General features: G+C 41.4%; 1 protein-coding gene across 1 annotated transcript in view; it reads left to right on the top strand.

Annotated features, from left to right (window-relative positions):
• LOC131394540 (zinc finger protein 709-like) overlaps positions 1-17,817 on the top strand; it is a 57,677-nt gene extending 39,860 nt beyond the window's left edge. Inside the window, exons 2-4 of the mRNA XM_058525924.1 lie at positions 14,497-14,623; positions 15,055-15,115; positions 15,508-17,817. Of these exons, the coding sequence (XP_058381907.1) occupies positions 14,497-14,623; positions 15,055-15,115; positions 15,508-16,978 (1,659 nt within the window). The 3' untranslated portion in view covers positions 16,979-17,817. The remainder of the gene's footprint in view (positions 1-14,496; positions 14,624-15,054; positions 15,116-15,507) is intronic.
• The last annotated feature ends 4,035 nt before the right edge of the window (positions 17,818-21,852 follow it).

Here is a 21,852-nt window from a genome sequence, read left to right as displayed (position 1 = left end):
GCGTGTGTGTGTGTCTGTCTGTCTGTGTGTGGTGAGAATGCTTAATCCACTGTCTTAGCAAATTCCAAGTATACAAATTGTATACATATATCAAATGATCACATTGTAATCTTATATATATAGACAAGTTTTTTAGTCAGTTATACCTCAGTAAAGGTAGGGGGAGGAGGAAGATTTTCCAGGTCTATCCCACGTTTACGTAATGATTCATGGCTTTTCTTATATCAGTGAAAATAGGAATCAGTTACCCTAGATCTGGATATTATAGTGGTTAACATTTGAAAGGTCTCTAGGGACATAGTCAAAAGCTGATCTAAAATAAATTTCCTTCCAGTGTAACATGTACACCTGAGACTTTAATGAGCACATGTTACACCCTGTGGTTAGACTGAGAAGAGTCCTTGAACCCAGGCTATGGCTATGGGATTCAAACTTTCCACCAGAGCCAAGTACTCTGGGATTCTTTGTCTTCAGTACCAAATGAGTAGGGTGGGGAAGGGATGAGTGGAAGGCTCATCACTAGCACAGATCACATTAAAATGCAGCGTGACTCTTTATTACAGATGGGGAGGTCACATTCAAGTGCCTACATTTCTAAACAAGAGTCACAGTTCCGGGCCGGCCCTGTGGCTTGGTGGTTAAGTGCGCGCGCTGCAATGCTGGTGGCCCGGGTTCGGATCCCGGGTGCGCATCGAGGCACCACTTCTCCGTCCATCCTGAGGCCGAGTCCCACATACAGCAACTAGAAGGATGTGCAGCTATGACATACAACTATCTACTGGGGCTTTGGGGGGAAAAAATAAAATAAATAAAATCTTTAAAAAAAAAAAAAAAAAAGTCACAGTTCCATGATTGGCCCCCCAGCCTTATGACATGCCCTTGACACCTAGAGGACATAAGACCCTCTTGTTTCAGTGTGGTCTGGCCTGGCCATCCTCAGGGTTTGTACTTTCTCCATTTGAAACTCAATCAGGATTTCCCAGTGCACACCAGGTGCCCACGTGTTCACAAAGACCTGCGTGAAAAGAGTAGAGGCAGCCCCAGGCCTGGAAAAAGGCAGCCCCTGGCCTGCAAATGTGCCAGATGATTCAGGTTCCAGCCAGCAGCCTAGGCTGGTTTTGCTGAGCCATGGAACCACCCCACACTCTGTCACTCAGGCGTAAGTGGGCGGGGCCTTTTGGACTGTCCAATCAGGGGAGCCACTGGGGCAGGTGGATGGGGTGATCCACTGCACCTCCCTGGACCTCCCCTCTTGCTCCTGCTTGCTCAGGATGGATTGTCGCTTCCATTAACAGTCCCTGGTGGCTCTGCCACAGCCTCTGTCACACTGTGATCTGCACTGGTTATGGGAGTCCTAGGAAGGACTCAGGGGGACCCAGGAGACTAGAAATGTTAAGTGTGCTGCCCTAGGGTGAGGAGATGGGGAGGAGGGGCTGGTCAGAATTATTGTGTCAGGACCCGACCTCCCCTTGGTCAACTGTAGAGTCTGTGGATCTCAGTCCACTGGTGGCACTGCTTGGACCCTTGTTCCATCTGGCTGGCAACGAGGGGGCTGGGCCAGCAGCCTGGACCCTGGGCATCCTGTCATCGAGGACAGTGACTTCATCCCTGGAGCCTCTCTGGGCAGCTCTGCACCTGCATCCCCACACTGTGTGGTGCCATGGGGAAGGTTGTCAGGGACAATGGTGACTCTGTCTCCTGAGTTCATGCGTGCGAGGTGCTGTGGTCTCTGGGGTCCTCAGTGCCTCCTTTCTCCCTGGCGCCATCTGATTTTTCCTGAGTCTTCCAAACGTTTGGGGAGCAGGGTCTCCAATCCACAACCCTGTTCCCCCCAGGCTAGTTCTTCTTAGGACTGACAATAAGTCTCTAAACTTTCAGATTCCTACCTGCATTCCCAAAACCAACTTCTCCTCTCCAATTCCCAGGATCATTATCAACTCCTCCTCCTCCACGGTGCATTTCCCACAGACCCAATATTTTAACTGTTCGTCATTTTTCCCCAGAGCCATGCATGGCTTTTTTAAAGATTTCATTTGCCTATGGATATTTTACATGAGAGGAAAGCAGAGAATAACCATGTGAGACTACATTGCAGGAAATCCTTGTGCCCCTCCTCCTAGGATGTTTCTGGGCACAGACATCCTATGGGAAGTCGTTTGGGTGGAGGTTCCTCTTGGGAAAATTACCTGTGTAATCTGGCCCGTCGGCACTGTCCCTACCTGGGTTTGTGACCTAGAAAAGATATATTCACTTATCTAAGTCTCAGTTTTCATTAAGGGTAAATATGTTACCACCCAAGGTGGGGGGTGGGGGACGGGGTCGTCTGCTCACCGCAAGACATGCCATAGTTGAGAGGCAAGGAGGTAGGAGAGAAAGGACTTTTTATTACAGCTTGCTGGCAAGACAGAAGATGGCAGTCTCATGTCCAAAAGAACCGCCTTACAGAACAAAGACTACAGGCCAGTTATATATGGAGCTGGTCAGCAGGTGTAGGCGTACATCTGATCCCTGGGTGAGAGCAGACATCTACTCTCCAGGTGGGGACATCCATCTGACCTCCAGGTGGGGGCAGACATCTGGTCTTAGTTCTTGATAGTTTTTTGTTTTACTGGATATGCATCAGAGACCAGAGCAACACCCTATACCCTGATCTTTCAGTTGTCATTAATGATGACTATCAGCATAGACTCTTTGCCTAGGGGGTCATCATATTTCCAAGGAACTAAAAAGAACAAACTTATCAACTTATAGCAGCTGGGAAGGGCCATAAAATCTATGGAGCCTGTCTGGGTTAGTTAATCAGAGGTCATTCAAAGTTACAACAGGGTTTCTTTTATACAGTATGGCTTCCCTTATGTCAACTTTGTGTTGAGCTGGTATCAAATATATTTATCAATGAAGCTTGGAAGACAATATAAAATATTTCCAAACAGGCAACAAAGAGGTGAATTTCAGGAAAAAAATATATTCCTGTGTCACATTCTGTTTATTAAGAATACTTGTTTCACTCTTTCTTCCCCTGAACGTGTGTAGTAGGCTTCTGGTGTCTGTTCTTCACTTCTGGATGTTTTCAAATAAAATTCCAGGGCTTAGACTTGCAGACCACAAGCGTTCAGGTGTGACTTCTTGCCATGGAAATAATGTAACCACAGGACCAGGAACAGAATTTGCCAGCCCCAAATATGGGCTATTTTGAGCTTATGATTATTAAAAAGCAGCAGACAGGAAAAGCTCTGAAAACCTAGTAGACATTACCCTTTTGTAAGGGAAATTTACATTTATAAGAGAAGTGTCCATTTGTAAGGATGCCTCCATCCCTGTGCCAGGAAGGCAAAGATGACTCTAATCTCTAGAAACTCTTATCAATGAGGAAATGAGGATGGCAGTTAGTGAAATCTGCATTACAAGTTTACGCTTGTTTACTGTGCTTTTCCTGGTAACTTCCCATAAGTAACCCCATCTGAACAACAGGATGTTAAAGCTATTTTTAAGGGAGGTGAGCCATCCAGGAGCATGTTCAGAAGAGAGAGTTTTGACCTGCCAATCAAAACTCATTCTGCCAGGGCCTCTGCACACCAGCCAGCCCTCCCTGCTCCCTTAAACCTCACCCCATGCTTTGGATGGGGGAGACAGAGTTGAGAGCCTGTCCTTCTGTCAGCTTGCCAATCAATCAAATGTTTCTTCGTTCAAAGACTGATGTGCCATCTTGTCAGCTTCTGTGCACATCAGGTGGTGAGCCCTTGCTCAGTAGCAGTAATAATTAACAGGCTTTTTTTCCTGAAAGAAATAGATATTTTGAGTTTTCTAGTTGAACTACTGAAAATACCTTATAATTTTCTCCCCTATTTTCCATGGAAAGGCTGGGTTTAAGTGACTTTGCAGGAATTATTCAAACACTGAGTTTGTGTCATTTAAAATAACAGTGAGGTACCAAAGCATCTATAGTGGGGTCAGAGTCCTGAGGGCAGTGGGTCTAAGCTAAGGCCCCCTTGGGCCTGCAAAGGGAAGGAATGAAGGCCCAGTTGTTCTTCCTGGGGAGCCTCCCCCTGCAGGTGTCCTACTGCTCACACCCCCCATGGAAGGAGCCTCTATACTGAGAGGAGCTGCAGAGCCCTGGAAAGCTGGGGGTGCACATGCTCATGGGGTGGGGAGGTGATGCCCTTTCTGAGGCTGTGGTCATGATTCTTTAGGCCTAGATGTTTTAAACACTGAATTTTACACCCACACTGGGAGAGAGAAGTCAAGACGGCGTTGTAGGCAGACTCTGAACTCACCTTCTCCCACGGACACAGCCAATTTACAACTACTCGTGGAAAAATTACCCCTGAGACAGAACTGAAAACTGGATAAGAGGAACTTCTGCAACAACGGACAATCCTAACTGAGGTAAAAGAGGCAGAAACTCCCTTCTGGAGAGGAAAAACGCTGCCTTCACAAGCCGCAGCGCCTCACGGCCGCAGGGGAGCAGCCCAAAGGTATGCAGCCCTCCCTGGAGGCGTGGGGCCCTGAGCCGGGGAGCACCCCCACTGTGGGCTTTTTGTGGACCCAGCACAATCGAGACGAGTGGCATAATATCTGACTTTGCCTACTACTAAAACATTGGGGAGTACCCCCAGAAAAGCTGGTTCACAAAGACATTAAAATCGGCTCTTAAAGGGCCCACGCGCAAACTCACCCATTTCAGAAAGCAACCTAAAAGCACCAGAAAGAAAGGTGCACAGTGCTTTGGTGAAAAGAGACTCACCTAATAGGCCCTGTATGCATCTCGGTGAGAGGTGAGACCTCTCCAGGGACTGGGACGGTGGCGGCGGCCATTGTTGTGGCCTGATGTGGGCATGCTGATACAGACCCCATTGGAGTTCTCCCTGAGGCCTGCTAGCCCAGGTCTGCCCCACCCACTAGAGCACCGATTTAATCTAGCTCAGCCAGGGCAGGCAGCCCACCCTACAGACTGGCCCCACCCAACAACAAGCCCTCAGCCAACTTGTGGGCCTGCATAGATTGGTGACAGGATTCTCTGCAGCCTGGCAACTGAGCCTACTTCAGTGGGGCAGGGCATGCACAAGGAGCGGGTGGAGAGTGTGGGGCAGTGGTGGAGTGTGTGGGGCTCCCGCCGTGGAGAGACTGGGTCCGCTTGGGGAGGTTGGGGCGCGCACACGGGGCAGGACTGTGTTGACTATGTGCGTGGACCTGTGGGCGGCAGGGCTTGTCAGCTGCAGAAGACTTGTGCTTCTCAAAGACCCACATAGGGGGTTTACCCCACCTTCCAAGCCTGAAACAATTGGATGCTGCCGTGCCTGAGGCCAGCCCCACCCAGCTGCAATCCTCAGAGAACTGACAAGAGACCTAATAGGCTAGAGGCTTATAGCAATTGTAAGGCCCTGAACCTAACAACCTGCCACGCTGGGGGCCTACTCACTTAAAAGAAATACTGCAACACAAATGTGGTATTAGAACTTGCAGCCAACTGTGCTGGGGCTCCCCACACCTGATAAAGAGACTGAAGGGCCCACAACAACTACAAGCAGCTGAGCATTACAACAGCTGGCTAGGAGCATAACTCAGCCTCCCTGGGCGCCTACAGGGAGAGCAAACAGGCCACAACAGGACACACATAGCCCACATAGGGGTCACCCCTGGAACATTGAGAACTGAGGGAAGCACACGGCAGGCCTCCTAAGCTATCACTTACATAAGGTCACCTATCCAAGAGCAGGAGACGTAGCTGACCTACCTAATACGTAGTCACAAGCACAGGGAAAGAGGCAAAATGAGGAGGCAAAGGAATACATTCCAAGTAAGGGAACAGGATAAAACCCCAGAAAAGGAACTAAGTGAAACAGAAATGAGCAACCTACCCGACAGAGAGTTCAAACAAAGAGTGTTAAGGATGCTCACTCCTGTGGGGAGAAGAATAGATGAACTCAGTGAGAATGTCAACAAAGAAATGGAAGATATAAAAAAGAACCAATCAGAAATGAAGAATACAATACTGGAAATGAAAAATTCACTAGAGGGACTCAAAAGCAGAGTAGAGGATACAGAAGAATGGATCTGTGAGCTGGACGAAAGACTAGAAGAAATTACCCAAGCTGAACAGGTAAAAGAGAAAAGAATTAAAAAGAGTGAGGACAGTCTAAGGGACCTCTCGGACACATGAAGCACACTAACATCCACGTTATAGGTGTCCCAGAAGGAGAAGAGTGAGACAAAGGGGCAGAGAATCTATTTCAAGAAATAATAGCTGAAAACTTCCCTAACCTAAGGAAGGAAACAGACATCCAGGTACAGGAATCACAGAGAGCCCCAAACAAGGTAAACCCCAAGAGGCCCACACCAAGACACATCATAATCAAAATGTCCAGAATTAAAGATAAAGAGAGAATCCTAAAAGCTGCAAGAGAAAGTCAAGTTACATACAAAGGAAACCCCGTAAGGCTATCAGCTGACTTCTCAGCAGAAACCTTACAGCCTGGAAGAGAATAGCATGATATATGTAAAGTGCTAAAAGGAAAAAACTTACAGCCAAGAATACTCTACCCAGCAAGGTTATCATTCAAAATGGAAGGAGAGATCAAAAATTTCTCAGACAAGCAAAAATTAAAGGAGTTTGTCACTAAGAAACCAGTGCTACAAGAAATGTTAAAGGGACTGATTTAAGTGGAAAAGAGAAGACCACCAATAGGAAAAATTATCTGTTTCCATGATAAGAGGGTAATGGATACAAATGCACAAAAAAGAGGTTAGATATGATATCAAAAACATAAAAGGAGCGAGGAGGGGAGTTAAAGAGTAGAGCTTTCAGACAGAGGTCAAACTAAGGAGACCATCAATTCTGTGTAGAAGAAGGAAGGAACAGAGAAGGACTACTAAAACACGGAGAAAAAAAGTTAAAAAATGGCAGTAAGTACACCCACACTGTAGGTGCACTGAGAGTGTCATTTGTGCACATTGAGAAAGTCTGTGAAGACCAGGAGTTCTGCCCTGTGGACAGAGGGTTAATGAACTTGGGAGTTCATTTGGGTCAGAACCTGAAACTGAATCCAGCTGAGAGTGTCCTCACTTGTGAGAAGGGAGGCCTGGGGGAGGCAGTGCTTCCATGCTCACAGGAGAGGGGAGGGCGTGTGGAGCCCCCAGAGTTCACTCCTGTGGCTGCTCAGGTGTTCTCTCCCTGCTTCCCAGGCACAAGTCCACTTTAGGAGTTATATTTCAATCAAGAGTTTTTAGACCCTAAATTGGGAAGTATGGTCAACTTTCTGAGTGTAGGCTCTCATTGTGAACTGTAGGCAAGCAGGCTGCTTCTGTGAGCTGATTGGAATATTTGTGTTTCTGTCCCTGGATTGCTTTATCAAATGATTTGATTTGATTGTAGTTTCCATTAGCACTGTGGGTTCTAAAATGTGTGTTGATTGAGTGATATGATATGAGGCAAGAAAATTGTGGAATGAAATAGAATATTCTGTTCCATTTAAACAAGAGAACCCCTGATGTGAGATGGGTGTATTAAGTTCTCAGTTGCATTTTCCTAATGTAGATCAGTTTTTGTATGTTAACGTCCCTAGAGAAATTTGACATTTAAAAGGCTATACTCTTCTTAAGGCAAATGAATTCCTATTGTAATGGATGTGAGGGAAAAGCACTTGAATTCCTGTTTTCATTCATATGAGGAAGCAGGTCAAAGCTTATGTAAATCTTTGGAATTCCTAGTTTATTGCAGGGCTTAATTGCCAACCCCTAATGTCTTGTAATATGTGACTCCTTCCTGAACATATCCCCAGTGTGAAATATAGTGGAGGGACAAACTATAATGCCCCTTGTCCTTTCTGTTACAAAAAGATTTTGTAACAGAATTTAAATTTTTATTGTCTGCAGTTTTATATTCATTAGTGTATCAAGGATTAAATCTCGCTGTGGTTTCCTATGTAGAAATGTTAAAATGGGATTAATTTTAAAAAACAAAAGCTAATTAAAAATAATGATCAACCATTGAGAAATATGTGTAGATAAATTTCTCTCCTTATTTGGAATAAGTAATGCATGGGAAGATTAAGAAATTCCTAAGAGAGGACAGAACCTTAAGGAGACTCCCTGCCTGCACGTCCTGCCCCACTCCTCTGCTCTCACTCCAGCCCCCCTCAAATGACCAGTTTTGATCACTGCTTCATCATCCTGTTAGTGTTTCTGTATGTAAAAACAAGCTAGTGTGAATGCCTATTATTCTTACACTGTCTGTTGTAATCAGTGGCCAGGGTCCACATATTTGGTGTTTGGCTTCTGAAAACTTAAGCCTCACCCCTCTCTTTCCCCTAGGCCTTCTTATCTGGACAGGCTGATGAGAAAGCCTGGAGGCTCCTGCACTGTGAGCTGCTGCTTGCTGGGCAGCTCCTCCTGTGAGCTGTGCTGCCCTGTGTGCATTGTTGACCCACCATGCCTGGGTTCTATAACGGAGGAGTCCTACTTGGCAGTTTTAGTTCCTTTGGGAGCTGGAGTCTGGGAATGGGGCGCTCCTTAATGTGGTCCTGGGTTATGTCTTCATGGAAACTGTGTTTAGAGTGAAGGTGAGACTGAGGCTGGGGTTGCCTCAACATTATGGAGAATCTGGGGTTATGAGGATGATTATACCCTGTGCATGAGCTGAGCCCATTAGATGGTCACTGGTTAAAGAGCAGTTATCTCAGAGAGAAAGAGAAACAGGAAGCACAGCCAGTAGGTGTTGAAATTACAGAGGGCTCACCAGGGCCCCCAGGTTAACTCTGCTGCTGCCCCTGTGTCTATTGCAACAAAGATCCTCACCCTCTGGGTTATAGCGGACAACACCCACAGTCTGAGTTTAGCTCAGAAAAGGATTAGTTAAAACCCGACTTAAGACAAAATTCCTTAAACTCTATAAAGCAACTGATTGTCATGGAGGAGGCCTCTAACCCTGATGGCAGTGATTTGAGGCTCTCAGGAGGAGGACCTTACTTGTCCATAGGCTTCTCATGCAAGAACCTGCTCTAGTCCCCACACTATATGCCATTAGAGTTGCTATTGTCACCAGATACTGAGATCTCTTGAAAAAACAGGCTCTCTTAAGCACTGAGCATGTGACCCTCTACCAAGGTGCCTATTATTCCTTTGGCCATGAAAACAGACTCCCAGAAGCTCAGCCTGGGTACTGATACCTACTTGTGATATGATGGAGCTTAACATTGGTCCTCTTGCTTATGTGACCTGCACGAGGGGCATGGCCTTTCTTCCTTCAGTTCATTGATAGATGTTAGGGTGATAGAGGAGGTCACCCCTCTCCCAGACATATTGTTTTCCTGCATAGTTCCTTGGGATTAACTGAATGCACAGCACTGGGGAGTGCATAGACCTTAAAGGATGACAATACACATTTGTACATGATGGAGCTCAGTGGAGAGTTGCTGCTCTTCATCCCTTAATTGGAACATCCCTGATGAAGAACTAAACCCAAGTGTCACCAGATGTAACCAAATATCAGGCAGTCATTGTACCACCAGTTAAAAAAATGGTCTCATCTGCACATGTTCACAAACTCTTGGATAATTGTCTAAAAGGTGCCCTTTTCTGGTTAAAGAACTGTGGGATTCCCTTTAATCAGAGATACTCAAAACCAAAATCAAGGCATTCCTTGTCTGTACGTTACTAGGTCTACAATACAAGGACTCACCAGGACACTCATTATCCACCTTGGAGTTCTGACACTACTGAGATTAACTATGGCACCTCTCAGAGTATACAGTGCCCTGCTCTCCAACAAGGCATTCGGTGGAAGTTTCACCTCCCTTATGGGTCTCAGGCTCCTAGAGCACCATACTGGCTTATTGAAATCAGTTGGATGAGAGATGTCCTGTTTCAGTCATCAGGGGTGAATTATAATGAGTCTGTCTTCATCTTGTTTTTGAAAGACTTCGGTTTTCTTTAGAGCAGTTTTTCATTCACAGAAAAATTGATCAGAATTACAGAGAGTGCCCACATAACCCTTCTCTCTCCATCCACACAGTTTGCACTCTTTTTCACATTTTGTATTTCTGCTGTACATTGTTATAATTTCCAAACCCGTATTGATGCATCACAGTGCTCAGTGTACATTAGCATTGACTCTGTGTTATATAACGTATGGGTTTTGGCAAAGGTGTAGTGACATGGACCCATCATTTGTGTATCACATAGTGTAGTTTCACTTCCCTAAAAATCTTCTGTGCTCCACCTGTTGATTCATCCCTCCCCCAACCCCCAAATCCTTCACAACTAAAGATCTTTCTATTGGCACATACTTTTCTCTTTTTCAGAATGTCATATTCTTGGAATCAGACACTACATAGCTTTGTCACATGGGCTTCTTTCCCTTAGCGATGGAGTTTTAAGGTTCCTCCATGTGTTTTCACGGTTTCATACCTCATTTCTTTTTATCCCTGAACAGTATTTCACTGTATGGATACACCACTGATTGTTTTTGTCTATTCGAGTCTTGAAGGACATCTCGTTTAAGACTCTAACTCTTGCCAGTTATGAATAAAGCACCTGTAATCATTCATGTCTAGGTTTTGTGTGAACATAAGGTTTCAGTTCATTTGAAAAATACGAAGGAGTGTGATTTTGGATCTTACTCTATGTAATAACAGTGTATTTTGTTTTGAAGGAAATTTCCTGTCTTCCATTTTAGGTGTACCAAATTCCATTTCCACCAGCAATGAATGAGGATTGCCTTGTAGTTTCACCTCTTCACCAATGTTTGGTCTTCTGAGTGTTTTGAGTTTTATCTATTTGATTAAAGTTTTTAGTGATACTTCAGTGTTTCATTTGCAGTTTTCCAATGACATTTGATGTGGAACATGTTTTCATATTGATTATTTCCCATCTATATATCTTCTTCAATGAGCTGTCTGTTCAGATCTTTTGGCCATTTTTCAATTGGGTTGTTTATCTTCTGACTGTTGAGTTTTAAGAGTTTAGATATTCGAGATACCACTCACTTATCCGATAACTGTTTCACAATCACGACTGTTTCTCTTACTCTGTGAATTGTGTTGTTATTCTCTCGACATTGTCTTTCTCAGAGCAGGAGTTTTTCATTTTAATTAAGTAAAATTTTGTTTGTTTCTTTTGTGGACCTTGCTTTTTGGTTTTGTATCTAAAAATTCATCTCCAAACCGAAGGTCATCTAGAGTTTCTCCTATGTTATCTTCTAGGAGTTTATTTCTTTGGCATTTTACGTTTAGATCTGTGATGTGTGTTGAGTTAATTTTTGTGAAAGATGTAAGGCTGGTGTCTACATTTCGTTTTTTTGTGTGTGTGACGGTATGTGTGTATCCATTATTTCCTCTACTATTTGTTTAAAAGGCTTTCCTTTTCATTTGAATTGCCTTGCCTTCTTTTTCAAAGATCTGTTGACTATGTTTGTTTGGGTCTATATGGAAAGGAATTGGCTCACTTATCCTTCAGCTGTTCTATACTCTCTTATTAATTCCAAGAGTTATTTCTGTTGTTATGAATTCTCTCAGATGTTTCACAGAGACACTCATTTCGTATGCAACAAATGTTGTAAAGTATGAAGTATGAAGTATTCCATACATTACAATGAAGTCCAGTTGTTTCATAGTGCTGTTCAGTTCACCTCTTTCCTTGCTCATTTCCTGCCCGCTGGAATTCATAGTTCATAATAAAGGGTGTTGAATTCTGCAGCTATACTACTATATTCATCTATTTCTCTTTGCATTCTATCAGTTCTTGCTTCATGTATTTTGCCCCTCTGTTGTTATTCACATACGCATCAAGGATTGCTGTGCCATCTTGGAGAATAGACCCCTTTGTCAGTATCTAATGCCCCTCTCTATCCCTGAATTTTCCTTGGTTTAAAATCTGCATTGTCTATAATTCATATACTTATGGCAGCTTTCTTTTTTTTTTTTTTTTTTTTTTTTGTGTGTGTGTGAGGAAGATCAGCCCTGAGCTAACATCCATGCCAATCCTCCTCTGGCAGCTTTCTTTTGAATAGTGTTGGCATGGTCTACTTTTCTCCATCCCTTTACCCTTCATCTATCAATGTCTGTATAGTTAAAGTGAGTTTCTTTGTAGATAGTTCTTGTAGATAACGTATAATTGTATGTTTGGAAACCTGATGGTACTGTGTCTTTCAATTTTATCGAGACCATTGATGATTCAAGTGGTTATTCATACAGTTGGATTAATGTTTTCCAAAGCTTTTACTGTTTTCCATTTTTACCCTTTTTGTTTTTTTTCTTTTTGTCTTCCACCGTTTTTCCACTTTCTCTGGCTGAAATTGAGCATTTGCTCTGATTCTATTTTTCCCCCTCTTTTAGCATATCAGTTACACATTTTTTAAGAAACATTTTTTTGTGTGGCTGCCCTTGAGTTTGCAGCATACATTTACAACTAACGCACCTCCTTTGCCGAATAACACTATACCAGTTCATGTTGTGCATTGTAGCTCTTAACACACTATTTCCAATTTTGCCTTCCCTGTCCCTTGTCACATAGCTGTCATTTATTTCACTTGTCCATAAGCTTCTCATTACCAAATACATTGTTGCTAATATTATTTTAAACAAAGTATCATTTGTTATAAGAAATATAAAATATATCTTACGTTCCTTTTTTCTTTTTCTAATCCTCTACCTTTATTGTTTACATTCTTTCTGATAAATTTTTGAACACTTCATTCAAAGTACATGTACTCGTGACAAATTTCATCAGTTTTTGTCTCAGAAAGTCCTTATTTCTCCTTTGTTTATTAAGGATAATTTTGCTTGACAGAGAATTCTAAGAGAGTATTTTTTTATTTTCAAAACTTTAAATATTTCACTCTGTTCTTTCTTGCATGGTTTTTGAAGAGAAGTCCAATTTAATTCAAATCTTTGTTTGTTTATACCTGAGGTGTGTTTCTTATCTGGCATGTCTCAATACATTCTCTGTCTTTGATTTTTCTCTAGTTTGAATGATATCATTGGGTGTGCACTTTTGTAATTTATCATGTTTAGTGTTCTCTGAGCTTCCTGGATACAGAGTTTGCTGGCTATCATTAACTTAAGGTTATTTTGATGATTATTACTTCACTTGTTTGTTCTGGTTCTTTGTGTCTTTCTTTTCCTTTAGGTATTCGCAATATATCTTTTAAAACCTTCTGTTAGAGAGGGTTGCCCTAGGCTTCATGAATGTTGTGTTCTCTGTCTCGTTCCTTTTGTCTTTGTATGAGACTCTTGTGAAATAGATTTTCTGTTTGGCACAGGCCTTGATAAGTACAGAATATCTGGGGCATATTTCAGAATGCCATCTTTTTTTTTCTCTTTCCTTATTATGGAGACACTAGCTTGCCATATGACCTCAAGGATATCATGGATCTAAGAAGAGTTGTTCAAGTTTGTTCATTTTCTTCTTGTGAGATCAAGAATGACAGCTTCTAAGCTCCTTAAATGTGGGATCAGAAGTTGGCAGGGCATCATCTAGAGTGTCTGGTCAGGAAACACTTACTCTTGAAGATAGAGAATTAGGATTTTATGTTCTTTCAGAGGGAAGCAATGTTAAATCCTTCACATATTTTGTAATCATGGGCAAATTTACCATCAAACCATTGTGAACTCCCTGCAATCTGCAGCTCTTAACCTGCCCCTCAAGGCCAGCAAGGCCTAGGGTCCACTGTTAGGGTTTGAGCTAGACGAGCTCTTATGGTACATTATTATCTCACCGTCTGTTGTAAAAATTGGTGGGAACTAGCTTTGGGGCACATGAATATAGGGACTTTATGGTCTAAGTTGTCATGCCTTCTTACTTTTGTCTGAGCTCTAAGTTCCAAATAAGTTTTTAGCCCCATCAAATCATATATAAAGAGAAGGGAAGAACTGAGTCTATAATAAATACTACACAAGTTAAAAACAGTGCTTCCTGACAAGTACATTTACATTCACCAGCTGCCTCTGATTCCTTGTAGTGGCCTGGAGTACTTTAGGACAATGTGGCCAGCTGGGCTTTGTTAAAAGTTTGATTTCTACAGGCCTCCTGGCCTCTCTGTTTGGTGACTGGACTAGACAAAGGAGCTTCCAGTTCTTCACTATGTTTTTGTCCATTGAAATCTCTTGCAGATTTGACCCTCTGCCTCGTGAAGTGCTGTAACTGGTGGGTAATAAGGAAGAAGATGAAAGAATTTTTCTCACAAGGAACCATCAGCCTTTAAAGGATAATATTGGTTTCATTTGTTTGAAATTTCTGTCATTGCCCAAGATTCTCTGGACCCCGTGAATAGAGAAAAATACAATGCTATGTGATCACATTAAAATGTGTATTTTCCACGTGTTCATGGTGCTTTTAAATTGATGACAGTATGTGTACAGAAAAGCTGAGTTTTTGATGACCATGACATAGAATTAGTGTTTGGAGATGAGAATCACATGTAACTTTCCTACAAATGAAGAATAGGTCCCCACTGCTTTTGCACTTATGCATCCTACTCTACACATATTTATGATGTTTTAGGACTCAGTGGCCATTGAGGATGTGGCTGTGAACTTCACCCCAGAGGAGTGGTCTTTACTGGATCCTTCACAGAAGAAACTCTACAGAGATGTGATGTGGGAAACCTTCAGGAACCTGACCTCAATAGGTAAGAATGAGGACATTCACTCCATCAGTTAGAGAAACAAGTGTGTCTTGCCCATCAGCATTGTTCCAAGATGTAAAATGTGGAAACAGGGGATATTGATTAATAAACTAGAAATGGTCATAGCTTATCATGGACTTAGAATCTAAAAGTTTTTCTAGGGCCAGCCCCGTGGCTTAGCGGTTAAGTGTGCACGCTCCGCTGCTGGCGGCCCGGGTTCGGATCCCGGGCATGCACCGACGCACCACTTCTCCGGCCATGCTGAGGCTGCATCCCACATATAGCAACTAGAAGGATGTGCAGCTATGACATACAACTATCTACTGGGGCTTTGGGGGAAAAAATAAATAAATAAAATTATTAAAAATAAATAAATAAAAATTTTTCTATAATTTGTAATGCTTTGAAATCAACTCTCTGGGTCTGCATTTCAGGAAAAGCATGGGAAGATCATAATATTGAAGGTCACTACAAATACCAAGAGAGAATACAAAGGTGAGTCACACTCACAGTAGGAAACAGTGTCTCACATGAGAATTCTGATATTTTATGAAATTTTAAAAAGAAGCAAGCAAACAAATAATCCTTACTTCAAATTTAGCTATTCTTAGAAAATTTTCACAAAATATACCTTCTGAAATGTGATGTATAGGTTCAGTTTTTGCAAAATAGTTCCCTTGGAAATGTATTAAGAAATCACATATAGGAATATCACTGTTTAGATAATAACAAAGGTGAAGTCCTTTTGTAGACATTCAGTATATTCAATTTCTGAGCATTCAGACAAGGCAGAAAACCTAAACTTTTCCTATGAATCATAATCAATATAACAAATATAAAGTCATTAATGAAGAAATCATTAAAAATGTGCTTCTCATTTTTTACAGAAGTCATATGGTAGGGAGACTCTGTGAAAGTGAAGAGGGTAGTCAGTGTGGAGAAAACAGCTGTATTTCAAATCTCAGTCTCAACAAGAAAACTACAGGAGCTAAACCACGTGACTGCAGTGAATGTGGAAAAGTACATCATTCATCCCTTATTAGGCACATTAGATGTCACACTGAACACAAACCGTATGACTATGAAAACTATGGAGAGAAGCCATATAAATGTAAGGAATGTGGGAAAGCCTTCACTTTTCCCAGTTTTCTTCAAATACATGAAAGAACTCATACTGGAGAGAAACCTTATAAATGTAAAATATGTGGTAAAGCCTTCCGTTTATCCCATGGTTTTAAACTACATGAAAGAATTCATACTGGAGAGAAACCATATGAATGTAAAAAATGCAGTAAAGCATTCATTTCTTCTGGTTCTCTTCAAAAACATGAAAGAACTCATACTGGAGAGAAACCCTATGAATGTAAAATATGTGGTAAAGCCTTCCGGTTATCCCATGGTTTTAAACTACATGAAAGAATTCATACTGGAGAGAAACCTCATGAATGTAAAAAATGCAGTAAAGCATTCACTTCTTCTACTTCTCTTCAAATACATGAAAGAACTCACACTGGAGAGAAACCCTATGAATGTAAAGAATGCAGGAAAGCCTTCAGTTGTATTAGTTCTCTTCGAAAACATGAAATAACTCACAGAGGAGAGAAACCTCATGAATGTAAAAAATGCGGTAAGGCGTTCACTTCTTCTAGTTCTCTTCAAAACCATGAAAGAACTCATACTGGAGAGAAACCTCGTGAATGTAAAATATGTGGTAAAGCCTTAAGTTTATCCTATAGCGTTAAAGTACACGAAAGAATTCATACTGGAGAGAAACCATATCAGTGTAAAAAATGCAGTAAAGCATTCACTTCAGCCGGTTCTCTTCATGTACATGAAAGGATTCACACTGGAGAGAAACCCTATGAATGTAAGGAATGTGGGAGAGCCTTCAGTTATAATAGTTCTCTTCGAAAACATGAAATAACTCACACTGGAGAGAAACCTCATAAATGTGAAAAATGCGGTAAAGCATTCACCTCTTCCAGTTCTCTTCGAGTACATGAAAGAATTCACACTGGAGAGAAACCCTATGAATGTAAAAACTGCAGTAAAGCATTCACCTCTTCCAGTTCTCTTCGAGTACATGAAAGAATTCACACTGGAGAGAAACTGTATGAATGTAAAAAATGCAGTAAAGCATTCAGTTGTACAAGTGCTCTTCAAGAACATGAAAGAACTCATACTGGAGAGAAAACTTATGAATGTAAAATATGTGGTAAGGCCTTCCGTTTTTCCAGTAATATTCAAGTACATGAAAGAATTCATACTGGAGAGAAAGCTTATGAATGTAAAAAATGTAGTAAAACATTCACTTCTTCCACTTCTCTTCAAAAACATGAAAGAAATCATACTAGATAGAAACCGTCTGAATGTAAAAATGTAGTAAAGCGTTTAGTTTTCTCAGTTCACTTCCAGGACATGAAAGAAGTCACACTGGAGAGAAATCCTGTGAATGTCAGTAAAATGGGAAAGTCTTTAATTCTTGTGGAAACTTTCAAGGATATGTGCAAATGCACACTAGAGGAAAAACTATGTAAATGTAAAGAATGTGGGCAAGCCTTTTCTCATCCAGTTCTCTGTGAAGGCATGAAAGGACTCACTTGATCAAAACCTCTTGAATGTAAATAGTGTGGAAAGGACTTCAATTGGCCTACATCCTTCTATGTGAAACTCCCACGAAAAAGAAATAAAAATATAAGTCATAAGAGAAAGCTTGATGGAAATTAATGTGCATATAATGTTGTAGAAAACTTTCAACATGAAAGATTTGTTATAAAAGTTGTAAACATATTGTGTTTACCAAGCCTCTTTCCCAAAGTCCAACATTGAATTGTGGATTTCTATTAATAACTTTCAGAAATGAATACTGAGGTGAGATAATTCTGTGAGTCCTTCATTAGTACTACACAAAGATTAATAGGTGGTGCTTTTTTCTTAAATCAGTTAATAATATTTTCTCTTTACTTCTTTTAAAATATTTTAATTGTTCTGTGTTAGGGGCCCATTGAAAAATGATGGTTTGTAGTCCATGGGTTTTTTTTAATAGCCTTGAATTGCAGTTCCCGGATATGCCTAATCCATTGTGCATTTTGTACCTTTATTAGAGAAAGCTCCTGTTCTGGAGTGGTGGGTATAGGAGCCTGTTTTTATTTTCCACACTATTAAACAGTTGGAATAAATTGTTATGTATGGCAAGATTATCAAAGAGTATACTTTATTGTGAATTCTTATTTTTATATTTGGGCTTTTGTTCTTTGTCCTTCCTTCTGACTGGTATTTGGTGAATAGACTTTGAATTAAGTAGAGGCCTGTGATAGGGCAAGAAAATCTAGAGCTGGACACATCACCCCTGTATTGTGTTATGTCAGTGAGGGTAATAATAAGAACTAGATCTTTAAAAATCCATCCCCTTTATGGTTCCATGGTGGAATTCACCAATAGCCTCACTTGCATGGGATTTGAAAGACAGAAGCAAACAAGGCATTAGTCAGATTTTGGAGCCACCATACAAGGAGAGAGACAGTTACGTAGGAGCTTCAGCGAAACCATCTTCCATCCCATTTTCTGGATTCTTTGCCTTTCTAGTCAACAGTATCTTGAAAAGCACCACCCACTGTTTGATTTACATTTTCTTACAGGTGTATTTTCCACTGATGTTTTCACAAGTTTCACATCAAAGATCCATTAGAGTTAGGATTTTTCTGTAAGGCCTCCTGTGTCCACCAGGAAACTAAGTCAGACTTGTGGTTGGGAGTATTCTCTCGGTGACAGCTGTATAAGGTCTGATGTGCATAGGAAACACCTTATGCTGTTAATAGTGCTAGTGAATGTGTTTTCCTGATTCACCATGATGTCTACAATGTGCAATAAGAAGAAGGAACTGGAAGTTTGTTTCTCTGCTGCATTGTGCAGTGGCTGCCTTCACCCAGTTCTTCCACGTGAGAACAATCACCTTTCTCATGTTATGAAGACTGTGTGAGTTTCCTGTTACTTGTATCTGAACATATTCCCTCAATATGTTTTCAATAATGTTTGATTGTATATCATTTAAACTAGTACATTTCCTTGAGAAATGAACACTTCTGTAGTTGTTTCATTGATATATTTTATCAACTGGTTTTATTTCCTCAGAATATATTAAATTTCCTTTTAATTATGGATTTTCAGATATACTTTGCAATTTTCATTTTATCATCATATATTATGTGTAAATTTTGTCATGTACATACAAATTCAGGTATTCTTTCCTCAGGGAAACTTTATTTTTTATTCTTTTATACTTGCAATTTTTGTCATGAATCTAACTTCTCATTTATACTTAACCCAAAACTAAAAAATCATGGTTTTTTCAGTGCCTTTTCCAGTGACCTGCAGGATTGCACCTGTAATCAAAGAGAGAGGTGTAATGAATTCTAACAAGATTGACCACAGACCATAAAGGACTGTGAGGTATAACAGTGACAGGGTGCTCAGAAGCACTTCTTACAATATTTTGGCATGTGATTGTTGATTTGACTGCTATTCAAGTAAGCGGGTCATTTTCTGTATTGAATGTTGTGAAGAGGTAAACTTGATTCTATTAAGTTTATCACTTTATCTTTGGTAAACATAATCATTATTTTCTAGAAGGCAGAAACTACGTAGTGGAGCTAAAGTTAATTTGTAAAAAATTCCAGGGGCCGGCCCCGTGGCTTAGTGGTTAAGTGCACGCGCTCCAGTACTGGCGGCCCAGGTTCGGATCCCGGGTGCACACCAGCGCACCACTTCTCCGGCCATGCTGAGACCACGTCCCACATACAGCAACTAGAAGGACGTGCAACTGAGACATACAACTATCTACTGGGGCTTTGGGGCAAAATAAATAAATAAATAAAATTATAAATCAGGTTGTGTGGACAGATCTTTAGAAATACTATGGTCCTAAATCATTAAAGTGTATCCCAAGTGGGTTCTGCCCCGGGACATCCTCAGTCATGTGCATCAGCATCATTTCTTTTCACTGCCATCCATAGACCATTTCCAGCTGTTCATTTCCCACATCAAGCCTACCCTGTGCCTGCTTACTTGGAAACATCTTTAGAAATCCACACGTGTCCCCCTCTGGAACATTTCCCTGAGGCAACAGGAGGGGCCTGTGAGCTGAGAGGGGCACAGAAGCCGTGGTAGAACCCATGTCACGGGCACATTCTGTCAGCTGTCAGCCACAGCAACCACAAACATCCCATATTTATCGGATCTGCTTGCTTGCTTTTTCATACAACACTTAGAAATTGACTGACTTTGAATTGGGAAACAAAGGGCTCTAGAAAACTTTGAAATAGCTGCCCCTCAATTAGCATCTCCCTTCACTCACCCTTTTGCCATAAAGGCTTTAGCAGCCTCCCGTTATGCATCCAAGAGTCCCTAAACTCACAGTGGACATAAGTTGCCCAAGGCATTCTACCAAAAGTACATTCCATTGATACCCTGTCAGGTTTCGTAATGTAAAGACAATTCTGAGAACCTAGCAAAGCACTTTGTTTACTATTAGTCGTTTACATAAGGGTACAACTCAGGAGCAGGCAGAAGTTAGAGATGCAAAGGGCAATGTAGGGCAGTGATATGGATGAGGGGAGTGGAGGTGGAGGGGGCTGCAGAGATTGCACATCCTCTCTGGATGCTCCACCCTTGCAGCACATGGATGTGTTCACTAACCTAGAAACTCTCTAAATTGTCTTTGGGGTTCTAAGGGAGGTTTCATTACATGGGCACAATTTATTCAATCATTGGCCATTGGTGATTAACCCAGTCTCTAGCCCCTCTCCTCTCCACACACAGGCTGGGAGCTGGGTCTATAAGTTCCAAGCCTCTAATCGAGGCTTGGTGTTTCTGGTGTCCAACCCCATCCATCTTGAAGTCATCTAGGAACTGGCCAAGAATTGCCTCATTCAAACAAAAGACACTATCACCTTAACACTCCAGTAATTGCAAGGGCTTCAAGAGATTTTTGCTAGGAACTGAGGGCAAAGATCAAGTATCTTTCTTATGTCACAGGAGGTTAAGTCCAGGGACACAGGCTCAGTAAAGGATTGAGACCAAATCACTGGGTTAGAGAACGCTGCTTCTCAGCCCACACCTACCTCTACATCAGCTGGGCTCTTGTTTAATATTAATGGACTACACTGAAAAAACTAGATGCTTCTGGTAAGATCAGGAGGAAGGCAACAGTGTCCCCTCGCACCACTCCTAGTCAGCCCTGTACTGGAATTAGCTAATGCAATTAGACACACACAAAAATAAGAGATATACAGATTGGGAAACGAGATAAAAATGTCTTTGTGGCATGTGACAAGGTTATCTATGGAGAAAATCTGAAAGAATTTCCAATAACAATGAAAACCCCTTGAACTAATACAAGAGTAGAGGAAGGTTGAAGGATAAAAGGTTAATAGACAAAAGTCAATTGTTTCCTATTGGTCATAAGGGAATATTTTCGGATGACATGCCTACCCAGACTAGGGAAACTAAAGAAAAAATAAACAAGTGGGACTTTATCGGATTAAAGAGCTTCTACAAGACAAATGAAACTAGAATTGAGATGAACAGACAATCCCACCAGCTGGGAGAGAATATTTGCAAAACATACATCTGAAAAGGGGTTGATCTCCATAATATATAAAGAACTCATGAAACTGAACAACAAAAAAAACCCAATCAAAAAATGGGCAGAGGAAATGAACAGACACTTCTCCAAAGAAGATATACAGATGGCCAATAGGCACGTGAAAAGATGTTCAACATCATTAATCATCAGGGAAATGCAAATCAAAACAACACTAAGATATCACCTCACGCCCGTTAGAATGGCTATAATCACCAAGACAAAAAACAACAAATGTTGGAGAGGATGTGGACAAACAGGAACCATCATACACAGCTGGTGGGAATGCAAACTGGGGCAGCCTCTATGGAAAAAGATATGGAGATTCCTCAAAGAATTAAAAATAGAGATGCCCTGTGATCCAGCCATCCCACTACTGGCAATCTATCGAACGAACCTGAAATCAACAATCCAAAAAGGCTTATGCACTGTTATGTTCATTGCAGCATTATTCACCATAGCCAAGAAGTGGAAGCAACCTAAGTGTCCCTTGACTGACAATTGGATTAAGAAGATTGGTGTGTATATATACAATGGAATACTACTCAGCCATAAAAAAAGACAAAATCGTCCCATTTGCAACAACATGGAT

This window comes from Diceros bicornis, chromosome 30 (genome assembly GCF_020826845.1).
Source record: "Diceros bicornis minor isolate mBicDic1 chromosome 30, mDicBic1.mat.cur, whole genome shotgun sequence".
Classification (NCBI taxonomy): Eukaryota; Metazoa; Chordata; class Mammalia; order Perissodactyla; family Rhinocerotidae; genus Diceros; species Diceros bicornis.
Note: the sequence above shows the minus strand (reverse complement) of the source record. Positions and strands in the feature narration are given on the sequence as shown.